This window comes from Daphnia pulicaria, chromosome 4, assembly GCF_021234035.1.
Source record: "Daphnia pulicaria isolate SC F1-1A chromosome 4, SC_F0-13Bv2, whole genome shotgun sequence".
NCBI lineage: Eukaryota > Metazoa > Arthropoda > Branchiopoda > Diplostraca > Daphniidae > Daphnia > Daphnia pulicaria.
Genome location: NC_060916.1, coordinates 3662760 through 3680600, shown reverse-complemented (window position 1 = coordinate 3680600; position 17841 = coordinate 3662760). Strand labels below are relative to the sequence as shown.

Below are 17841 nucleotides of genomic sequence, written 5' to 3'. Positions count from 1 at the left end.
CGTTCAAATCGAGCTAAAGTTTTCGTATCTGCAATAAATAATTTTAAAAAATGAAATCCTGTAATTCACTGCAAAATGCCGTATTGTACCTGTTTACGATCTTTTTCTTGGCGAGTCTTCATTGCTTCGTATTCTATATTGAGATCACAATACTTCTGGCAGGAAGCTTCGTACTCGTTTTGCATTTTCTTAATCTTCTTCTTCAAATGGGTGATTTCACCATCAGTATCGGGACCGGAAGAATCGGGAAGTTGGACATCGCGCAACCTCTGTTCAAGCTCGGTGTTCTTTTTTTCCAGGTCCTTCACTTTTCGTTTCAAATCATCCATTCGCAAACTGAGTGCAGATGATTCGTCTGATTCTGTCATGAGTTCTGATTGGAGTCGGTGGATTTCTTCGTTTTTATCACTGAACTCTTTTTGCAAGCTGTTAAACGAAGGGCCATAGGAGAGTAAAAGAGGTAGAAATAATTAAATTAAAAAAGATAAAGGTGTAGTAAATTAATAAAACATACATCAAGGAATCTCTTTAGTGGAGAATTCTTCATTGAGGAAAGTGATGAAAGTGGAGAAGATGTGTAGAACATGGCAGACTTAGTAAAGCTGTTTTCTACTTGTTTCATAAAAACAAACATTAATGTCGATAAATAGTTTATAACCAACGTTGAAATATTGTAAATAACAGCACACTGATAATAAATATACTGAGTTAGTTACCTTGCAAGTTATCTTGTAACACATCTATTAATCTGCTTCTCGTTAGTTGGTCATCATTGACAAGAGCAAGGAGAATAGCTTCAATCACCTTTTGATCTTCCGTAGAAAGATTCCACATAGTCTTTTCTTTGATATGTTCACACGGCTTTTGCACCATGGTAAAATGCATACAAATGACAATGAGTTTTGCCAGTTCATCTTCATTTCCAGATGCAGCTGCATCAAAATCAACAACATTTTCTTGCAACTTGTATTCTGGAAAGATAAAGCACTGTGGTGAATATCTTTCACAAATGTCTTATTTGACAGTATGTACCTTTTAAAATGTTTATAGTTTGAAGCCAAGGGTCACCATCTGTGGGATGGCTCCTCAAAAAGTTCAAAATGTGGATAAAAAACCAACGATTTTTTATTCTTTCAATGTTTGTGGCAGCATCTGAACAACAGTTAACCCGATTACCGGACGTTTCGGCACCAACTAGTAGGTTAGTCACATTCGGCACTACCTGCTACCATTTCGGCACTGTTTTTTGAACAAATTCGGCACTAATCGGTATGATAGAAAAATGCGTTTTATTTTCAGAAAAAAATAAAAATTATACCGCCATATGGGCCATGTTAAACAAGGCGAAAAAATTTCGTCGCGAAAGCCGATGTGTAGAACTACTTAAATCATTTAAAAATGTTTGAATGTTCAATCAGTCATTGAAATTTTAAACTCACGTTTACTGATAAATAAAAATAAGTTATGATAACATGTATTTAAAATATTTTAAACCTAGATAGTGTAGCCCCCATTTCCGAAATCCTATTTACAAATTTTCAATTACAAATTTCTGTATACGATTACATAGACCGAATTTGGCCTGGTTTAATTACTTAAAAAGTAAATAGAAATAGTGCTCATTTAAAAAAATTTTAATTGTAATATTTTGTAAGTTGTTCTAGGTTTATATGATAAAATGACTACTTCATTCGTATTGGTGCCGAATCGGTAAAAACTAAAAAGACGGTGCCGAATCGTCCCCTGGTAGCACACTTACATCCATCGTCTATCATATAGATGTCTTAATGTCTAAATCAAATCTGATCTATCTGCAACCTAAATTGGATATCACATGGATACTCAATTTACTACGGCCTTATGCTATCTTCGTATAGATGTCCTATAGATCTACGTTTCTCATACGAACACGGACATCCATTTGCGTCTAGAAATTAGACGCTTAACAGACAGACGTAACATGACGTCTATGAGATGTCCAAATTATCTGTCCACAGGATAGATGAGGAAGACAAGGACTTTACATTTTCATAATTTTAACTGCTAGTATTAATTTAAAGCCGTTGAACAAAACACAGTTAAAAAGTAATATAGAGTGGTGTAGTGGGTAGAGCACTGGAGTACCACTCCAAAGAACGTGGTTTCGCGCCCATCGAGAAACGTTTCTTTTTTTCTTTTTGCTTAAATTTAAGTCTTTTGAAGACGGCTGTAAGCCGTACCCATTTGGATATCTTACAGCGCGACATTAGTATAGACATAGGCAATCCTATGGACGTCGGGTTAAGACATCTCACTCGGCTGCAAAAGATGGGCGACGTACATCCTATAGATAGAGGCGTGCTACCAGGGTCTGGACACCGTTAACCCACCTAAGGAGAGTCGAGAGTGAACTTCTTTTGTCCCATTTCTGAACACACAAAAACAACTTGTTGAAAATGAAAATATTACAAAAAAAAATATTTCACTTACTTGTTAAAATAATCAAATATCAATTATGAAAAAAAAACGAAACGGTTGGTTGGTTTAAAATGGATCAATAGACTCGAACGTGATCCGACATACTTTGTTACTGCACTTTTCTTATGTGTTTTTGTTCTTGGATCTCAACGGTGAAAAGATCTGGAGCCCTTTCCCTTACTCCAATTCAAATTTGAAGTAACTACCTAGAAAAGGGAAGCCTCTTCTGGCTAGAAATAGGAAACATCTTTTATTATAGATGTAATGTAATGTACGTATTTATATGGCGCCTTTCCATTATCTGCTCAAATCGCCTTCAGTTTCCAATTTAGATGTGATTGAACACACCACAGTATATTTAACGTCATATCCTTGAAAGCAATCAAGAATCCTGTGTTATGCATGCTGCCTCAAGGGCGCTACTTACAGTTTTATGACGGGTTCAGCTGGGGTTCGAAACCAGAGCCTCTTTGCCTTTTTCTAATGCGTTGACGCTCTAGTCCACTACACCCCACATCCCCAGATGGCGTGGGAGGGCTGCCAGGGGCTGCTGAGGGCGGCCGGGGCGACATATCCTTTGTTTGATGTTTTTAAACAGTTTTGAGAGGTTTTTGTCGTTTCAGACATTTTAGATTTCAGTTACGGAACATCGGAACTACCTGGGATTTCGGTAATGCCGGTTGAAAAATAAATTTTATTCACTTAGAATTTATTTTAGTTTATTATAGCCAAAGTCAAACTAGTAATAGCCGTTTTCCCAAAGATTTTTAAACAAAAAAAAACTTGCCGATCAGCTTTAATTCCACCATTGTATGAAAAGTTCATTTCTTTTAAACATTTAATAATAATAGCTGTTCTCCGCTTCTTTACAAGCACATGTCAAATATTTGTTCTCATTTTATAAAATACCTAGTTGCCCACCCGTTATGTTTAATCAAACGGAAATCTTTTATTCTTCACGATTGATTGGCCACTGTCAAAAGAAAAAGCGCTAGTTGTTCGCACGGATGAAGAATCTTGCAAATGCTTCGTTAACGTCAATGTCAACAGAAAAGAGCAAAAGCTTGGCAGGCATTTTAGTACTATTTAAAAATTGTTATACTAGTTCTATGAATCTCAATCGACAAAACTGTTGACAAATAATTTTTTTTTTTTTAGATTCTTGGAACCGAATGTTTTTTTTTGTTCAAGTCATTTCTATTCTTGACGGGGTAGAAGGAATAAGCGGGAAAAGTCATTCACTTAGGTCTATACTGAATTTGAATTCTGCAGTTGTTAAACATATTTTAAGTAAACACCTGCTGCCAAGTTACGACGTTTTTACGGCTAGAAAAAGACACACTTCCCTCCAGAAACTGCTGACTGCAAGATAAAGAAGTTCCTTTCACATGAAAAACGTTATATCCCGAGGGTGCTCGAATTTCAAATACAAAAGGCGAAATAAGTTGTATGCAATACCGATGAAGGTTTTGGCTATCAGTGTTTCTATTGTTGGTTATGTTGGCATTCACTGTAAACTTTATGTAGAACCTCAAGCATCAACATAGCTAGAATTACACTATAAGTGGAGGATAAGAGAGACAAACGCACGGTACTATTTAAGGCTTTATTTAACGATTTGGAACATATACCAACACAAACACCAAATTACCGCCGACTATAACTTGTGAAGAAAAAAATTCAATTTTGTATTTATTTATTTCGCTAATCATGCCTAAAGCCATTTTTCGGTTTAAATACTTGAAATGTCTTAATGTGAGTGGGTTTGAAACTTTGAATTCTTGATTACATTTTTCTTAATCAACGTTACGGTACTAGTTTTGCGTTTGTCGTTAAAATCAAAAGGAAGCAGAAGAAATCTTATTCTAGTTGTTAAAATCTGGAATCATCCAGTTTTGACGTGTTCGTGCGTGTGTGCCATGATATTTTGGTTGGTACGCACTGTTGCGGTGTAAGAAAAACAACCTTGAGTTTTTAGCGTGCAAATCGTCGTCGAGGACACAGATGCCTTATCGGGAGAGATAATTAATTAGTGATGACAGCAGATAAGGAACACAAGGAAATAAAAACAATTATTCCGATCCTGACGGTAAGGAAAGCCGAGGCATAAACAAAAGCATTTGTTCAAAAATATAGGCAAGATAAAAGTATAATATTGACTTTTTGATTGCGAGCTTATCAAGAAATCATTAGTTCGGTTTTCTGGATTGATCCATATATATACAGGCCATCTATGCTGACAGCTGGTGCCGATCCACAGAATCAAGTGTGGCTGGTTATAATGCTCAAGCACTTGTCGAGTTTAGGACAACATTCGTATGGACACGTGCCAAACACTGAAGTCAATACCATCGAACCTGTTATTGCGAAACATTTCAAATTTCAAAACAAATCAGGTCTTGCTGTTGTTTCATTTTAGCCGATTTATAGCTTTGTTACATGACGTAGGTCGACTACTAAGGCAAGGCCATTCGGTCATGTATAATGTCTTAGATACCATTTTAATCAACTTTTTGATCCGATAACTATACATGGCACTAAATAAACAGAATTTTCGCACTGAGTTTTTCGAATTCAGACGGCTGTCGTTTGATTACTATAGCAGCATTCATCTGCTGGTAAATAAAGCCTATTACATACGCATAATATATTCTAATTAAAGTTAAACACTGCTCCAGGCGAGGCTCGAACTCGCGACCTCGGCATTTCTCAACAGATATGAACAAGGATTCGTACATGAATACTGCCTTATAAGTACCATGCGCTAACCGACTGCGCCACTGGAGCTGCGAAATTTCAAAGCACTACAAAACTATGAGATGTTAATATTCTGTAAAAGTCAATCGAACCGTTTCTTCTTCTTATCTCACTCTTGTAATCTTAAATCAATTGCTCTTCAGGCGAGATTTGAACTCGAGGGGCATATCTCTACAGACTACATAATGACCACTTAACATTGACAAAATGTTTTAATTGTAAAAAGATTTCAGCCGACTGAGAAACTATTTAACATTCATTTCAATATAGCTCAATATGCTTCTTTTAGTAACAAAATAGTCATGCCTCTGAGGAACTCGTTAGTCGGCAATAATCTTATCACAAGCAACATATCTGCAATACGATTATTATCATTATGGGCTTAGAAAACAATTACTGCTCCAGGAGAGGATCGAACTCGCGACCTCGGCATATCTTTTCAGACATTTAATTGATTATGTAACATGATTACTGTCCTATAAGTACCATGCGCTAACCGACTGCGCCACTGTAGCTGAGTGATCCGGAGCCACCGGAACTGAAAATTTATCCTACTTCTAAAATCACCAAACTTTTAAAAATTGTCAGACGTTTTCAGTGCAATTAACTGTAGTTAAAATTCACTGTAAATACTTGTCTATATACTACCCTTAGGAACAAAATGTTCCTCCCCTTCTTGTTAGTCATCTAGCCAAATATGGGTAAAGGTACATATTTGCTTTACAAATAGTCTCATCATATGTTTTTTTTTTCAAACGTATACTGCTCCAGGCGAGGCTCGACCTCGCGACCTCGGCATACCTCAACAGAATTAATGATTAATTCGTACATGTATACTGTCCAATAAGTACCATGCGCTAACCAACTGCGCCACTAGAGCTGATAAATTGGATTCTCTATTAAATGAAATGCTAAATTGCATCATGCTGCTAAGATGTTTATGTATTTTTAGTCTAGTTCCGCGTATGAAAGGCAACCTAGAAAGAAAACCCCCCCAAAGAAACCATATATTAAGCACTCCAAACTTTGATATAGTCGACTTGCATGGCAGCATCATCACGTGATGTTTTGTACCAAGTAGGATACCATTGACATCTTTTCTCCCAGAAATTGCGCATTGGCGTTGAACTGGATTTAGCCCATGGTTTGTCATACGGGACATTTACACAGCCATCGGGGAAGAAATGACCTCCAACAGCAACATTAAGAACGAAGTGAAACTGCAAAAAAAGAAAAACATAATCGTTATTGGAGTAGCGTTCCCATAACTAAGTATAATCAATTTGAATTAATAATTGAATTTTGTACTCTCTTGTCGAAGGGAGCCATTTTAGTTCCTGATGCCCATGGATTAGTTCCAGTCAGTCCCGAGAACTCCCAGAATCCTCCGGCTGGGGGAGACATAGAACCAATTACCTGTCCATCCACCTTAAATGTAAAGCCAGTAGAAAGCCATTCAAGACGGTAGACATGGAAGTCGGACGAGAAGGTACTCCCATCCGTCAAAGACCTAAATAATTACAAATTGACATCGATGTTTTAAGCTAAAATTGTTCGTTTTGATTTGGAGGATAGAAACAACTTTGGCCATGAAGTCTTAGGGTACATATTTTGGGAAAAACCCGGACCCCAGTGAAGAGTAGAAAACATTTTGCTGTTTCCAATTTTGCCTTGTCCATCATTGCAAGTCAAATCAGCATTTCCACGAATTTCGACGATGTCAATCTCACCAGAACGTGGCCAGCTCCCGTAGGCGGAGTCAGTTGGCAACATCCAAATCGCTAAAATAGAAAAATTATTAAACTGAATACCATGAATTTCATCAGTGAATTTTACCTGGCCAAATCCAATCCCCGTTGGGCATTTTAGCGCGAACCTCTACCGTTCCATATGTAAAACTGAACGAATTGCTTGTTACAAGTCGCGCTGATTGAATTGGATTGATGATTTCTGCACCGGCGGTTCTAAAGATTTCAAAAATAGATTTTTATGCATCGCTATACCTTACAGGAAACAACATTTTTTTTTAGATTCTTTGAAAAATTTTTTTACTTACACTGAGCAACCGTTATCCAAGTTAAGGTTGCAACCTTCTTTATTCAAATCGAGAGTGCCGGAGTAAAGAAAATTGTTATCAAAACGGTCGGCAGTCAGCGTTGGTTTAATGAACAGCATTCCGTTTTTGACATAACTGTGACATTGCAACAGAATATTTGTGTTAGCTTTCAATGAATCAAAATAGAATGGTATAATAAATCGTTATTAACCTATTTTCAGGGCGGTTAGTGTAATACTGGAACTCGCTATTTCCACCTCGCCAAGCGGTGATCAAATGCATCCAGCGGGTGCGATTGAAGTCATTGAAATTTTCTTCGAAAATCAAATTTTGAGCGAAAACAGATATCACGAAACATTGTAGAATTGAAAAGACCAACAATAAGTGCTTCATCTTTTTTGCAGTTACAATTTTTATGAACGGCTCGCTGTATAAACCACTCGACTTGTAGACTAACTGGAGAATGGAATGGAGTGGGCAAGACACGGGAAAACAGTTTAGCCTCCCAGAGTTTCCAAAGTTTCCGTTGTTGGTAAAGCGATAGGTATATGAGGTTAGATTTGAAAAGAGTTGGGAAATGTGTTAATCGTGTTCTACGATCTAAGTGTAACGAGTATATTGTGCAGCAATAATATACATGTGCAGACGCACTTTACTCCACATATATACACTCAACACAGTACCTATATGTAGCAAACAACGCAAATAACCTCTAATTTTTTCACAAGCTGATACCAACGACCCCGAATCTGTATTCCGCATCCCGTTTATTCTAGCACCTTCTGCATACAATCGCAGTTGGTTATTCACTTGTCGCCACACTTCCTGCGACCTCAATCAACGACAGATAGCTGTTTTGTTTTGTTTCGTTGCGCCACTTAATATTAGCTATAGCTCATTGGTGTAACTTGTTTTGTAACTAAACTGTGATGGGTCCAATATTTGAATAATAGTTGGGACAGAATATGTATAATGCTAAATTCGCTTAAAACTTAGCAGGTATTATAACTAAGCAGATTTCTTTACTTTGTGTTCCGATGATCACGTCTATGAAGCTTACGGTGTGGCATTTTCATTCCACAAATACATCAGCCATCATGCAATCAGCATTCAGCAGTCGCATAACAACACTTAAAGCGAATTCAAAGCTGTTTTCACCAATTAGCTGACTTATTTTGTTGTGTCAAATCCGTCAAATCTTATTTTTGCCTTAGTATTACCAATATTTTCTACAAAATGTTGTTTGTATTTTCCTTAGTCCAATAAAATGTGTCGCAATTTATATTGGTTGCCTAAAGCGTAACCGAGATTAATTTCACGAAGAGGCGGGTATATAGGCTACTAAAGAGAACGCGAGAGACAACTGGTGGCGAATCGTGCATTGACTAGTGAACGGTCCCGAAGCTGTGAGCCCCCCATTAGTATCGCAGTATCAAAAGGGAACGAGCTCACGTTATTTTATCCGCAGTCGCAAACTATCCGAAAATGACAACTGTTGGATCGACCCTCTGCTGGAAAGCCTCGATTCTGATATTAGTTATCGGGAATTCGGCTGCTATTGTTTGGAACGGAGATGGAACCGACACACGCTGGGCACTCCAGTGTGACTTTATAGGTCGAGATTTCAAGAATCAGATTAGCCCTGGAGACCGATGCGGATCGCTTTGCAAGGAGAATTCTCCCTGCAGCCACTTTACCTGGACCAATTATAACGTAATTTCAGCATAATTTTATTTCCCTTTCCTATATGTTAATCATGCCTATAAAGTGTTCAGCAAGTCCGTCTTCAAATAATTATTTTGATTAAATGTATTCTCCCCATTCAGGGGGGAACCTGCTGGATGAAATCTGGCTCCGTGTCGGAATTCGATGCAGTGTCGAAAACAAATGATGAGGCGGTTTGCGGATTCCTTCAGCAGACAAATAACAGTGGATGGAAGGTTGCTGGAAACCTGAAGTGGGCATCCAATTGCGAATTTATGGGTCGGGATATGATGGCAGTGGCGAGCACTGCTGAGCAATGCCGCGAAAAAATATGCCAATCAAACCCGGAATGCAGTCACTTCACTTGGACAAACCATCAAGTATAGGCTACACAATTTTAAAATTTATTATTGCGGCCCGCTTAATTTTTAAATTCCAATAATATAAAATTTGTGCTATAATTTCAGGGCGGTACTTGCTGGTTGAAAAAAAACGGCGCTTCGGATTGTGACGTCGTTGCGAAAACAGATTCCGGCGCAGAATGTGGTTTCAAGAATATTTAATCATTCCAGAATTCGCTTTTTCCTCTTATTGTTATTGATTAAAGAATTTTTTTTAATCCAGTAATTCTGTGTATTAAGGAATCAGATGCCTCTAAGCCGAAAGCAATAATATTTTCCTTATAGTATTAAGCATATATATATTTTCCAAGTCAACCATGTGCATCGACCTATATTCGTAGGGTAAATATTTTAGCTAAATAGGCACAATGTTACTGTTGTCGAAGCGGAAGATTTAGTTCTTTATTTGATTTTACTAAAAATAATTTGCACTACAACCTAATATTTTGGAGTGCTTTATGTGTTATTTAATGATAACAACTATACGCGATGGAATTAACCACAATTTTTTTTATCAATTCATACCTGATGTCAGAATTTTCCCGGGGTTAAACAGATCTGAATAATTACAACGGGCATTTTTTAAGGATAAGTAAATGTAAGCGAAAAGAATGGCAGGCACTCGTTAGCCACGGCGTCTGATTTTCTAATTGTCGACTGCTCAAAGTAAAAAAAAAAAAAATCTTCCTTCATTTTTTGGTCGTTTGATTTGGTGTGACTGTCGAGAAAAGCTTTGGTCGAGACAGTGACAGGCATTTCTAAGAAACGAAATAGTTTGTCCGTCTCAATCTCGACGTTGCTAGTCAAATCCTCGAATTTCAACAGATAATGCCGATTCGGAAACCGCTTTACAAGACCTTCTGTCAACTTCACATCGTCTTACAGCTCGGCGCAGCCCAGGTAAAAAAGTACTGCCTTGCACTGTAATAAAATGAGTTTATTTAAGTAAACTATCATTTTATTGTAGTGGACCCAGTAAAGTAGAAGTATCACCAAGTGGGCGTATTTTTTTTTTTGTTTCAATGTCAATATTACTAAAGACACACTGCTATATCACTGGTAGCCTATAGTACTTATCCTATATATATATAGTACTTGTCCCAAAATCCTTCAGTATTACTTGAGTTTTCTCATATTATTACTTAAGTACATTCTAAGTACTTTTTCACCTGGGAGAGTCGGCTGACGTTGTTAGAGGCCGGATTGACCTGACACCAACCAAGGCCAGCTCTTGAAGCCATGATTCCGCGAGGATCGCCTATCAAATGAATGATTTCCCATTCTTTAGTTATCAAAAGGATCACTTTCTATCAGCGCCGATAATTCCTCGACTCTTAACCGGACCGTTTTGATTAAATGGATGGGAAAGTTGGAGCACAGGTTACCGACAAACTCCGGGTCATGACACAAAGTTCGATTGTAGTAGCTGCACTCATCCCAAACTCGCTTATTTCTCTGCATATCATTCGGGAGACGAGTGAGTCCGTTGATACTTTGCAAGTAATCGTGGGAGAAGCGGCAATGAAATAAGGACTGGATCAGTTCGGTTTTAGAGCCTGGATGATGGTTCAAGTTCCAAGTATAACAGCGGCTCGAACGAATAAAAGACGCCAGGGATACTTTTGATGATGTCACCCAGAAACGTCGATCCCGATCGCCAAGTTGTGGCGATTAAATTTTTTTCTTGCTGATGGGCGTCGAGGCTGATGTATTATAATTACATTAAATATTGTCGTATAAGTACTACTAAGTTTTTTTCCTCTCTTTCAATTCTGATTGGGCGAAAAAAAGCTTCCCGGGAGCCTTGCTGAGAGGGGCCTGGGGCCTATTCTGCATTCTAACTTTCGGTTGCCTATTCACTTTCCCTGTTGGTGTCAGCTGAAGGTGAAACGGATTTTACATTTACATTTTTTCAATAATTTGTACAAATTTTCTTGTATTGATTGTTGACAATGTATTTATCCGATACCCGGATTTTGGTTAGTATACCTAAATGTGAAATTTTAAAGCATTCTTCTTAATACCTAATCTATTACAATTCAATAGATTATTTGGGTTTTGTGACAACGCGCAATTGTTATCAATCATCTTTTGGTTTTCAGTACATTCCCGAAGGATGGTCCATCAGTTTTGCAATTCTGTTGGCGTTCGTGTGAATGCCACGTCCCATTTGAGTGGGCGAAGATAACCGAATCGACCGATTTCTTTGGCTTCTTCTGGGGTCGGTATCACTTAATTGCTGTGGAATATTTCGGAACGGCATGGCTTGAAAGGAGGGAGGCCAGAACTCTGCAGGATTCATTTCTAAGTCTGTTGAATGTCGCAACACCGATGGTAGTATCGACTGATGCGGTTGAAAGTGCTGTCTGTAATCTTTCATCAGTACTTTTTCGGCATGGAAATTTTCCCATTCCTCCCGGCTCGATTTAGAAGACGAGATTTAGATTTAGAGTCTCGAGAACTGCCAAACGACGATTTGATAAATCCAGGAATAAGACTTGCAAACGCAAAGGAATTTCGACTACCCGGTTTGCTAGGGTTGTCGTCTATTTCGTGATTTATTTTGCTTTTTCTGCTGCTGTGATCAGTAGTGCGTGAACTTGCGCGTTGTTTAAATTGAATTTGAATGCTGCTGTTGTTACATATTTTAAGTAAACACCTGCTTCCAAGTTACGACGTTTTTACGGTTAGAAAAAGACACACTTGCCCCTTTCCCTTACTCCTATTCAAATTTGAAGCAACTACCTGGAAAAGGGAAGCCTCTTCTGGCTAGAAATAGGAAACATTTTATTATAGATGGCGTGGGAGGGCTGCTGAGGGCGGCCGGGGCGGCATATCCCTTGTTTGATTTTTTTAAAACAGTTTTGAAGGGTTTTTGTCGTTTCAGATTTCAGTTACGGAACATAGGAACCTGGGATTTCGCTTAGATTTTATTTTATTCAATTAGAATTTATTTTAGCTTATTATAGCAAAGTTAAACTAGTAGCTAAGTATAGCCGCTTTCCCAAAAATGTTTAAACAAAAAAAAAACTTGCCGATCAACTTTTTGTAATGACGTCACTCGGCGGAATAAACTAGACGTCGATGATTGAATGAACTAAATGTATTGAGTCGTGTAAAGTAATGGAGGGGCCTGAGTAGCGGGTGTGCACTAGGCCTCAGTCGTGTATCTACTGTGTCGATTAGACAAAGGGTAAACTCAAGGGGAGGATGGGAGGCTGTCAAGTAGCCGACGGGCAATACAATGTTGCAATATCGCAAGTCATCACACGTCCCCTTTTTTGAGTTAAAGTGGGAACTTTCACTTTTTGATTAAATTGATTACATTAAGAGAAGGGATAGGCATTGATGAAAGAGACGATTATACATTAAAGAAAAATGAAATTATTCTATTTGGTGTATCGCGTTGGACGTTTAGTCTGGCGTGTTGATCGTCTCGGCGTATCGTTTGGCGTTCTCTTGGCTTTTCCGCGCTTCCGGCGGGTGGTTCCAGCTGTTCCATTTGATCCGGGTTGATTTTCTTCCGGTGGAGTTGGGGCCGGCTGGATTGATGGCCCCGCAGGCGGATTGCCTGGCATGACTGGCACTCTTTTTCGTAGCATTCGTCGATTTCGGCGAAAAAGACGACCGGCTGGTGTCTTAACGATGTAATCCCTGTTTGGGCCGATCTCTACGACGATTGCTGTTGTTGCCCAGCATTTGGAGACGGGGTGTTGAACAATCACATGGTCTCCAATTTCGAAGGGCTGCAATGGGTGAGCTGTCCGGTTGTAGTGCTCGATTTGCACTTCTTTTGCTCTTCTCGCCCTTTTTTCTAAGATGTCAGCTTTCAGCTGCCATTCAGGTGCAAAAGATCGGCGGTGTGCCGGTAGAGCGTCGCGCACTGGTCGGTTGAATACCATTTGGGCTGGCGATGCTGCACCTGAGCGAGGAGCGTTCCTGAAAAGTAAAATAGATTTTGCGAATTTGTTTGTGTCGAAGGAGCCATTTCTCCATGAGCCAGTGATGAGTTTCTTCATGCTCTTGATGGTCGCTTCGGCAAATCCGTTTGACTGGGGGTAGTGGGGCGCTGAATTTCCGATTGATACGCCCCAGTCTTTTGCAAAATTCTTGAATTCGACGGCATTGAATTGGGGCCCGTTATCACTCCAGAATTTGACAGGGGCTCCTGGACCACGAATAAAAAATTCACGCACTGCATCGACGACGCGACGGGCTGTCGTGTTTTTGTTCGGGAATGGGATGACGTCTGGCCAACCGCTGTACTGGTCGGCGATGATGAGAAAATCACGTCCGTTCACTGTTGCAATGTCCGAATGGAGCTGTTCGAACGGACGGGTCGCTGCTTCGTGTGGTTTTAACGGTTCACGCGGGAGCGACGGAAGTTTTTCGGTGCACGACGGGCATGTTTTGGCGGCGTTGGCGATGTCGTTGTCCATTCCTGGCCAATACACGGACATTCTTGCGCGCTGCCTTAGCTTCGTGGCACCTTGATGCATGTTGATTAAGTCTTGGAGTAGGGGTTGACGGCATTCGGCTGGAATTACGACCCTGGTTCCTGCCACGAACATTCCATCTGTCTCGTCTATTGCGAGCTGGGACCTAATATTCCAAAATGGACGGAGAGTTAGAGATAAATTGCATTTGTCGTTTGGGAAACCGTTGATGATAATCTCCCGCAACTCGATCATCTGCTTGTCTTTTTGGGCTGCCATTTTGATGCGTTCAAGCACGGGGTCCAGTACTGCTGCATCGGACCCACTGATGGCGTTAATAAGGGCCAGTTTTGCAGAAAATGACGCTGGTCCTTCTGCTAATTCGTCTTCTTTGGATGCGGTGTCTACCGGCGCTCTGGATAGTGCATCGGCTTCGACGTTTTCTTTTCCCGGCACCCATCGGGCTTTAAACTGATAACGCTGCATCTTGAGTCGGAGACGGAGAATTCTCGGGTTGTCAAGTTTGTCGAGGCTGTGGTCGTTTAGGATCGGCACTAGCGGTTTGTGATCCGTGATGAGCTCGAACGTTGGCAGACCCTCGATGAATTGACGACACTTCTGCATCGCCCATGCTGCTCCTAAGCACTCCAACTCGATCATCGCATAGCGCGATTCAGTTTCTGATAAATACCTGGAGCCTGCTTGGACCATTCGCCAGCTCCCCTCGGCGTCTTTTTGCTTCAAGATGAAACCAAGGCCGAAAAGTCGAGATGCGTCGACGTGTAGAGCTGTCGGTCGATTCTGGTCGTAAAAGACTAGGTCGTGCATTTCAGACAGTGCTTTTCTGGCTTTTAGGAACGCGTCTTCATGCGTTGTCGTCCACTCCCACAGCATTCCTTTTTTCAGAAGGGGTGACAGCGGCTTCAGCGACTCGGCGACTTTGGTAGAAAAGTTGCCAACCTGTTGACACAAACCATGAAATGCTCTTACGTCTGTGATGTTTTTCGGCTGTGGGAACTCGCGGATTGCTTTAGTTAAATCCGGATTCGGCTGGAAACCTTCCCTACTAACACGGCCCATCCACTTAATGTAAGATGTAGGTAAATATGGGATGAATAGATCCAGGTCGCAATTGGAGGGCGGTAGTATAGCGTAGGTATAAATTTATTCGGATCTAGGATGGGATCAAATAAAGAATATTCATCGTAGATCCACCAGCGTATATTCATTAATATACTGATTGTACGTCAAAGTAATATACCCGGGGGTATGATTTTGTTGATATACCATTTGGTACATACACAGAATGTGCATCACAGTATAACCATATTAGGTACACAGTGGACGAAAAAGCTAAAAAATATCTAAATTTCCATTACTCCCAAACATTTGTTCCTTATGAAAAGTTGGTCTAGTGGTCAGAGAGGTGAGCTACGGAAAAGAAGGTCAGTAGTTCAAATCTGGGTTGAGACTTTTAGCTTTTATTTTCTAACAGAATCATATCCAAAGATGGATGTTACTTAGGGATATTGTGTATACACAAACCGGTATATTCAAGGCACATACAAATGGTACGTGCGGGGAAGGGGAAATAAGGATCAACATGAAGCATTCCATGGTATGCTGTTTGTATCTCCCTTATCCTTGGGAGTACGCTGCAGTCATATCCATGGTACATCGCTGTGTTAGTAGGGTTCGGATCTCACGATGTAGCCTCCGAATCTCGCTGTTGGCTGGGCAAATACCATTTTCCCAACGTTGATCGCGATGTTGTGGTCGGCCGCTCGTTGAAAAAGACGGCGCACCAGCTCGATGTGCTCCTCGTAGGTTGCAGAAAAAACCATCACGTCTTCGACGATCCGGCGGTAATTTGGGATGTCGTCAAAGACTTCGGAGACGCGACGGCTGTAGTCGTCTCCTGCGTGCGTGATGCCGAACGGAAGGCGCCGATATTGATACCGGCCAAACGGAGTTGAAAACGTTGTCAAGGCTGCCGATTCTTCGTCCAGTTGCACTTGGTGATAACCTTTCAGGGCGTCGATTATTGTGAAAAATTTCATACCTGGTGGAATCGTTCGCACTGCTTGGAAAGGTGTGGCCGTGTCGAATCTCGGCCGGATGATGTTGTGGTTTAAGATCGTGAAATCCACACAAACTCTGATGCCGCCATCTTTCTTCGTGGCCAGCACCATCGGATGGACCCAAGCTGTTGGTTCCGTTACTTTCCGGATTATCTCCTGCTTCTCGAGGAGGTCCAGCTCCTGTTTTAATCTTGGCATGAGAGGGACTGAGACGGGACGAGATCCGCGGATGGCGGCTGGAATCGCGCCTTCCTTGAGCTCGAAATGACATGCCGGGCCCGCCATGGGTCGACAGATTCCGTCAAAGATGTGGGGATGGACGGCCGTTAACTGGTTTAGGTCCTCCTTCTTCCTCTCTTCCGTCGGGTTGATTCCGACTGTCGCCATGAGACGCGGAAAAAACTTGGAGCCAGGATCGTTTCGTGGCTCCTCCTTTTTGATTGCGTTGATGCTCTCGTGAGGGTAACCAGCTGGCAACATTCCGAGTGCTTTTTGAGTAATCTTCGATAGCACCGGCTGTTTAAGATCCTGTAATACGTGAAAGATTGTTTTGATTGATTTACTCTTTTTACCCGTTGGCCAACGGATTGTTGCTTCGAACGTTCCGATGCTGATGATGGGGCTTCCGGTAGCTGTAATGGCGTTGGTGCCCCTGGGCAAAAGCTTGGTGTCTCGAATTTCGTCGTGGTACATATCGGCCGGGATGGCGTCGATTTGTGCCCCTGTGTCTGGCAAAATTTGAATGATAAGTTCTTTCTTACTGCCATTGGGTTGAATTCCTGCTTTGACGAAATCGGACTTTTCTATGCCTGCAACACGAGCTGGAGAATTAGGGTCGAGCGTGATGCATCCGGTTTGAGGCGGTTTTGTGCTCTTCTTTGAGCTGCACACTCTTGCAAAATGACCAATCTTCGTGCACTTGCCGCATTCTTTTCCGTTTGCTGGGCATAGTTGACGTGAGTGGCGGGTTTCACTGCCACAGTTCCAGCATCCTTCTGATTTGATGTCATCTTTCGGCTGCTTACCGGACGGTCTGTCCTTCGCCGACTGATTGGATTTCGTGCTGGGCGGTGTTTGAGATTTACCTTTCTTGTATGACGATTTGGGCAGCGCTTGAATTGCTGCCGCGTCGCCAGTCTTCAGATTTGTTGCTTGTTGAGAAGCAGCCTCTGCTACACGTAGAATGTCGATGGCTTGGTCGAGAGTAAGGGTTGCACCTTTTTCGAGGAGTTTCCGTCGGATTTCATCGTCGTAAACTCCATGGACTACTTGACCAAGGATGCGGGTGGGTTGACAATTTGCGCAGCAGTCAGTGTCGAATTCGCACTTGCGAGCTAGATCACGGAGATCGCAAAGCCAATTGTCGGCAGCCTCGTTCGCTCGTTGTTTGCTTAAAGCGAATTGTTGGCGCCAGACGTGTCGATTTCGTCCTGCATTACAGCGTTCACGCAACTTCTGGATCACGACCTCGTGATCCCCCATCTGAGCATCAGTTAGCTCCATAGACATAACGGATTGAAGAGTTTCCTTTGAGAGACAAGAAAGTAAAATGTTAGTTTTGTAGGCTGGGCGCTCACCGTCTTCAAGTACAGAGTCGATGGTTGAAAGCGCGAGAAAAATCTTCCATTGTTGGTGCCAAAGCTCGAATGAATCTTTGTATTCATCGAGATCAAATCTTGGAGGTGATCCATACGGCTTGAAAGCTTTCGGTGGCATGGCTGGCACGTGTACAACTTCTTCTTCTTCTTCTTCTGGAGCCACGATGAATAGTCGGGATAAACCAAAAATATCTGCTGGTGATTTGCTGTCTTCAGTTTTCACCATGAATAATTAAATTCGTCGATCGTAGACAGCGTTTGAATTGCTGAGATCACGAGTACAAAGAATGACAGCGAGCAGAAAAATTTTTGTGAAAAAAATGGCAGACTAGTCACGTAGGGTCGTATTCT

At 41.1% G+C, this 17841-nt stretch overlaps 3 protein-coding genes and 3 non-coding genes across 6 annotated transcripts; 1 reads left to right on the top strand and 5 right to left on the bottom strand.

The window, feature by feature from the left end:
• Positions 1–5127: 5127 nt before the first annotated feature.
• Trnai-uau lies at positions 5128–5244 on the bottom strand. The gene is made up of 2 exons: positions 5207–5244; positions 5128–5163 (listed from the first exon to the last, which is right to left on the bottom strand). It is a non-coding gene; the product is annotated as a tRNA-Ile (tRNA).
• Positions 5245–5611: 367 nt separating this feature from the next.
• Positions 5612–5729, bottom strand: Trnai-uau. The gene is made up of 2 exons: positions 5692–5729; positions 5612–5647 (listed from the first exon to the last, which is right to left on the bottom strand). It is a non-coding gene; the product is annotated as a tRNA-Ile (tRNA).
• A 248-nt stretch (positions 5730–5977) lies between these two features.
• On the bottom strand, positions 5978–6094 carry Trnai-uau. The gene is made up of 2 exons: positions 6057–6094; positions 5978–6013 (listed from the first exon to the last, which is right to left on the bottom strand). It is a non-coding gene; the product is annotated as a tRNA-Ile (tRNA).
• Positions 6095–6135: 41 nt separating this feature from the next.
• LOC124336810 (beta-1,3-glucan-binding protein-like) lies at positions 6136–7890 on the bottom strand. Its single transcript, XM_046790616.1, has 6 exons — positions 7482–7890; positions 7271–7405; positions 7051–7178; positions 6797–6995; positions 6523–6724; positions 6136–6434 (listed from the first exon to the last, which is right to left on the bottom strand). The coding sequence occupies exons 1-6, from the start codon at positions 7661–7663 to the stop codon at positions 6225–6227; spliced, it is 1056 nt and encodes a 351-aa protein (XP_046646572.1). The 5' UTR covers positions 7664–7890; the 3' UTR covers positions 6136–6224.
• Positions 7891–8630: 740 nt separating this feature from the next.
• On the top strand, positions 8631–9671 carry LOC124336814. Its single transcript, XM_046790621.1, has 3 exons — positions 8631–8983; positions 9097–9354; positions 9442–9671. The coding sequence occupies exons 1-3, from the start codon at positions 8756–8758 to the stop codon at positions 9535–9537; spliced, it is 582 nt and encodes a 193-aa protein (XP_046646577.1). The 5' UTR covers positions 8631–8755; the 3' UTR covers positions 9538–9671.
• A 3093-nt stretch (positions 9672–12764) lies between these two features.
• LOC124336725 lies at positions 12765–17716 on the bottom strand. The gene is made up of 2 exons (XM_046790505.1): positions 15557–17716; positions 12765–14771 (listed from the first exon to the last, which is right to left on the bottom strand). The coding sequence occupies exons 1-2, from the start codon at positions 17714–17716 to the stop codon at positions 12765–12767; spliced, it is 4167 nt and encodes a 1388-aa protein (XP_046646461.1).
• Between the last annotated feature and the right edge of the window lie 125 nt (positions 17717–17841).

What these genes read in the sequence shown, in the direction of transcription:
- LOC124336810 (XM_046790616.1), bottom strand. Translation starts at nt 7,663, where the DNA reads ATGAAGCACTTATTGTTGGTCTTTTCAATTCTACAATGTTTCGTGATA. An exon ending in CGGGGATTGGATTTGGCCAG is followed by an intron (nt 6,996 to 7,050) that starts GTAAAATTCACT and finishes TTTCTATTTTAG; the next exon opens with CGATTTGGATGTTGCCAACT. An exon ending in TGGCTCCCTTCGACAAGAGA is followed by an intron (nt 6,435 to 6,522) that starts GTACAAAATTCA and finishes CTTTTTTTGCAG; the next exon opens with TTTCACTTCGTTCTTAATGT.
- LOC124336814 (XM_046790621.1), top strand. Translation starts at nt 8,756, where the DNA reads ATGACAACTGTTGGATCGACCCTCTGCTGGAAAGCCTCGATTCTGATA. An exon ending in TTACCTGGACCAATTATAAC is followed by an intron (nt 8,984 to 9,096) that starts GTAATTTCAGCA and finishes CTCCCCATTCAG; the next exon opens with GGGGGAACCTGCTGGATGAA. An exon ending in TCACTTGGACAAACCATCAA is followed by an intron (nt 9,355 to 9,441) that starts GTATAGGCTACA and finishes CTATAATTTCAG; the next exon opens with GGCGGTACTTGCTGGTTGAA.
- LOC124336725 (XM_046790505.1), bottom strand. Translation starts at nt 17,716, where the DNA reads ATGGTGAAAACTGAAGACAGCAAATCACCAGCAGATATTTTTGGTTTA. An exon ending in CGATCAACGTTGGGAAAATG is followed by an intron (nt 14,772 to 15,556) that starts GTATTTGCCCAG and finishes TTGTGTCAACAG; the next exon opens with GTTGGCAACTTTTCTACCAA.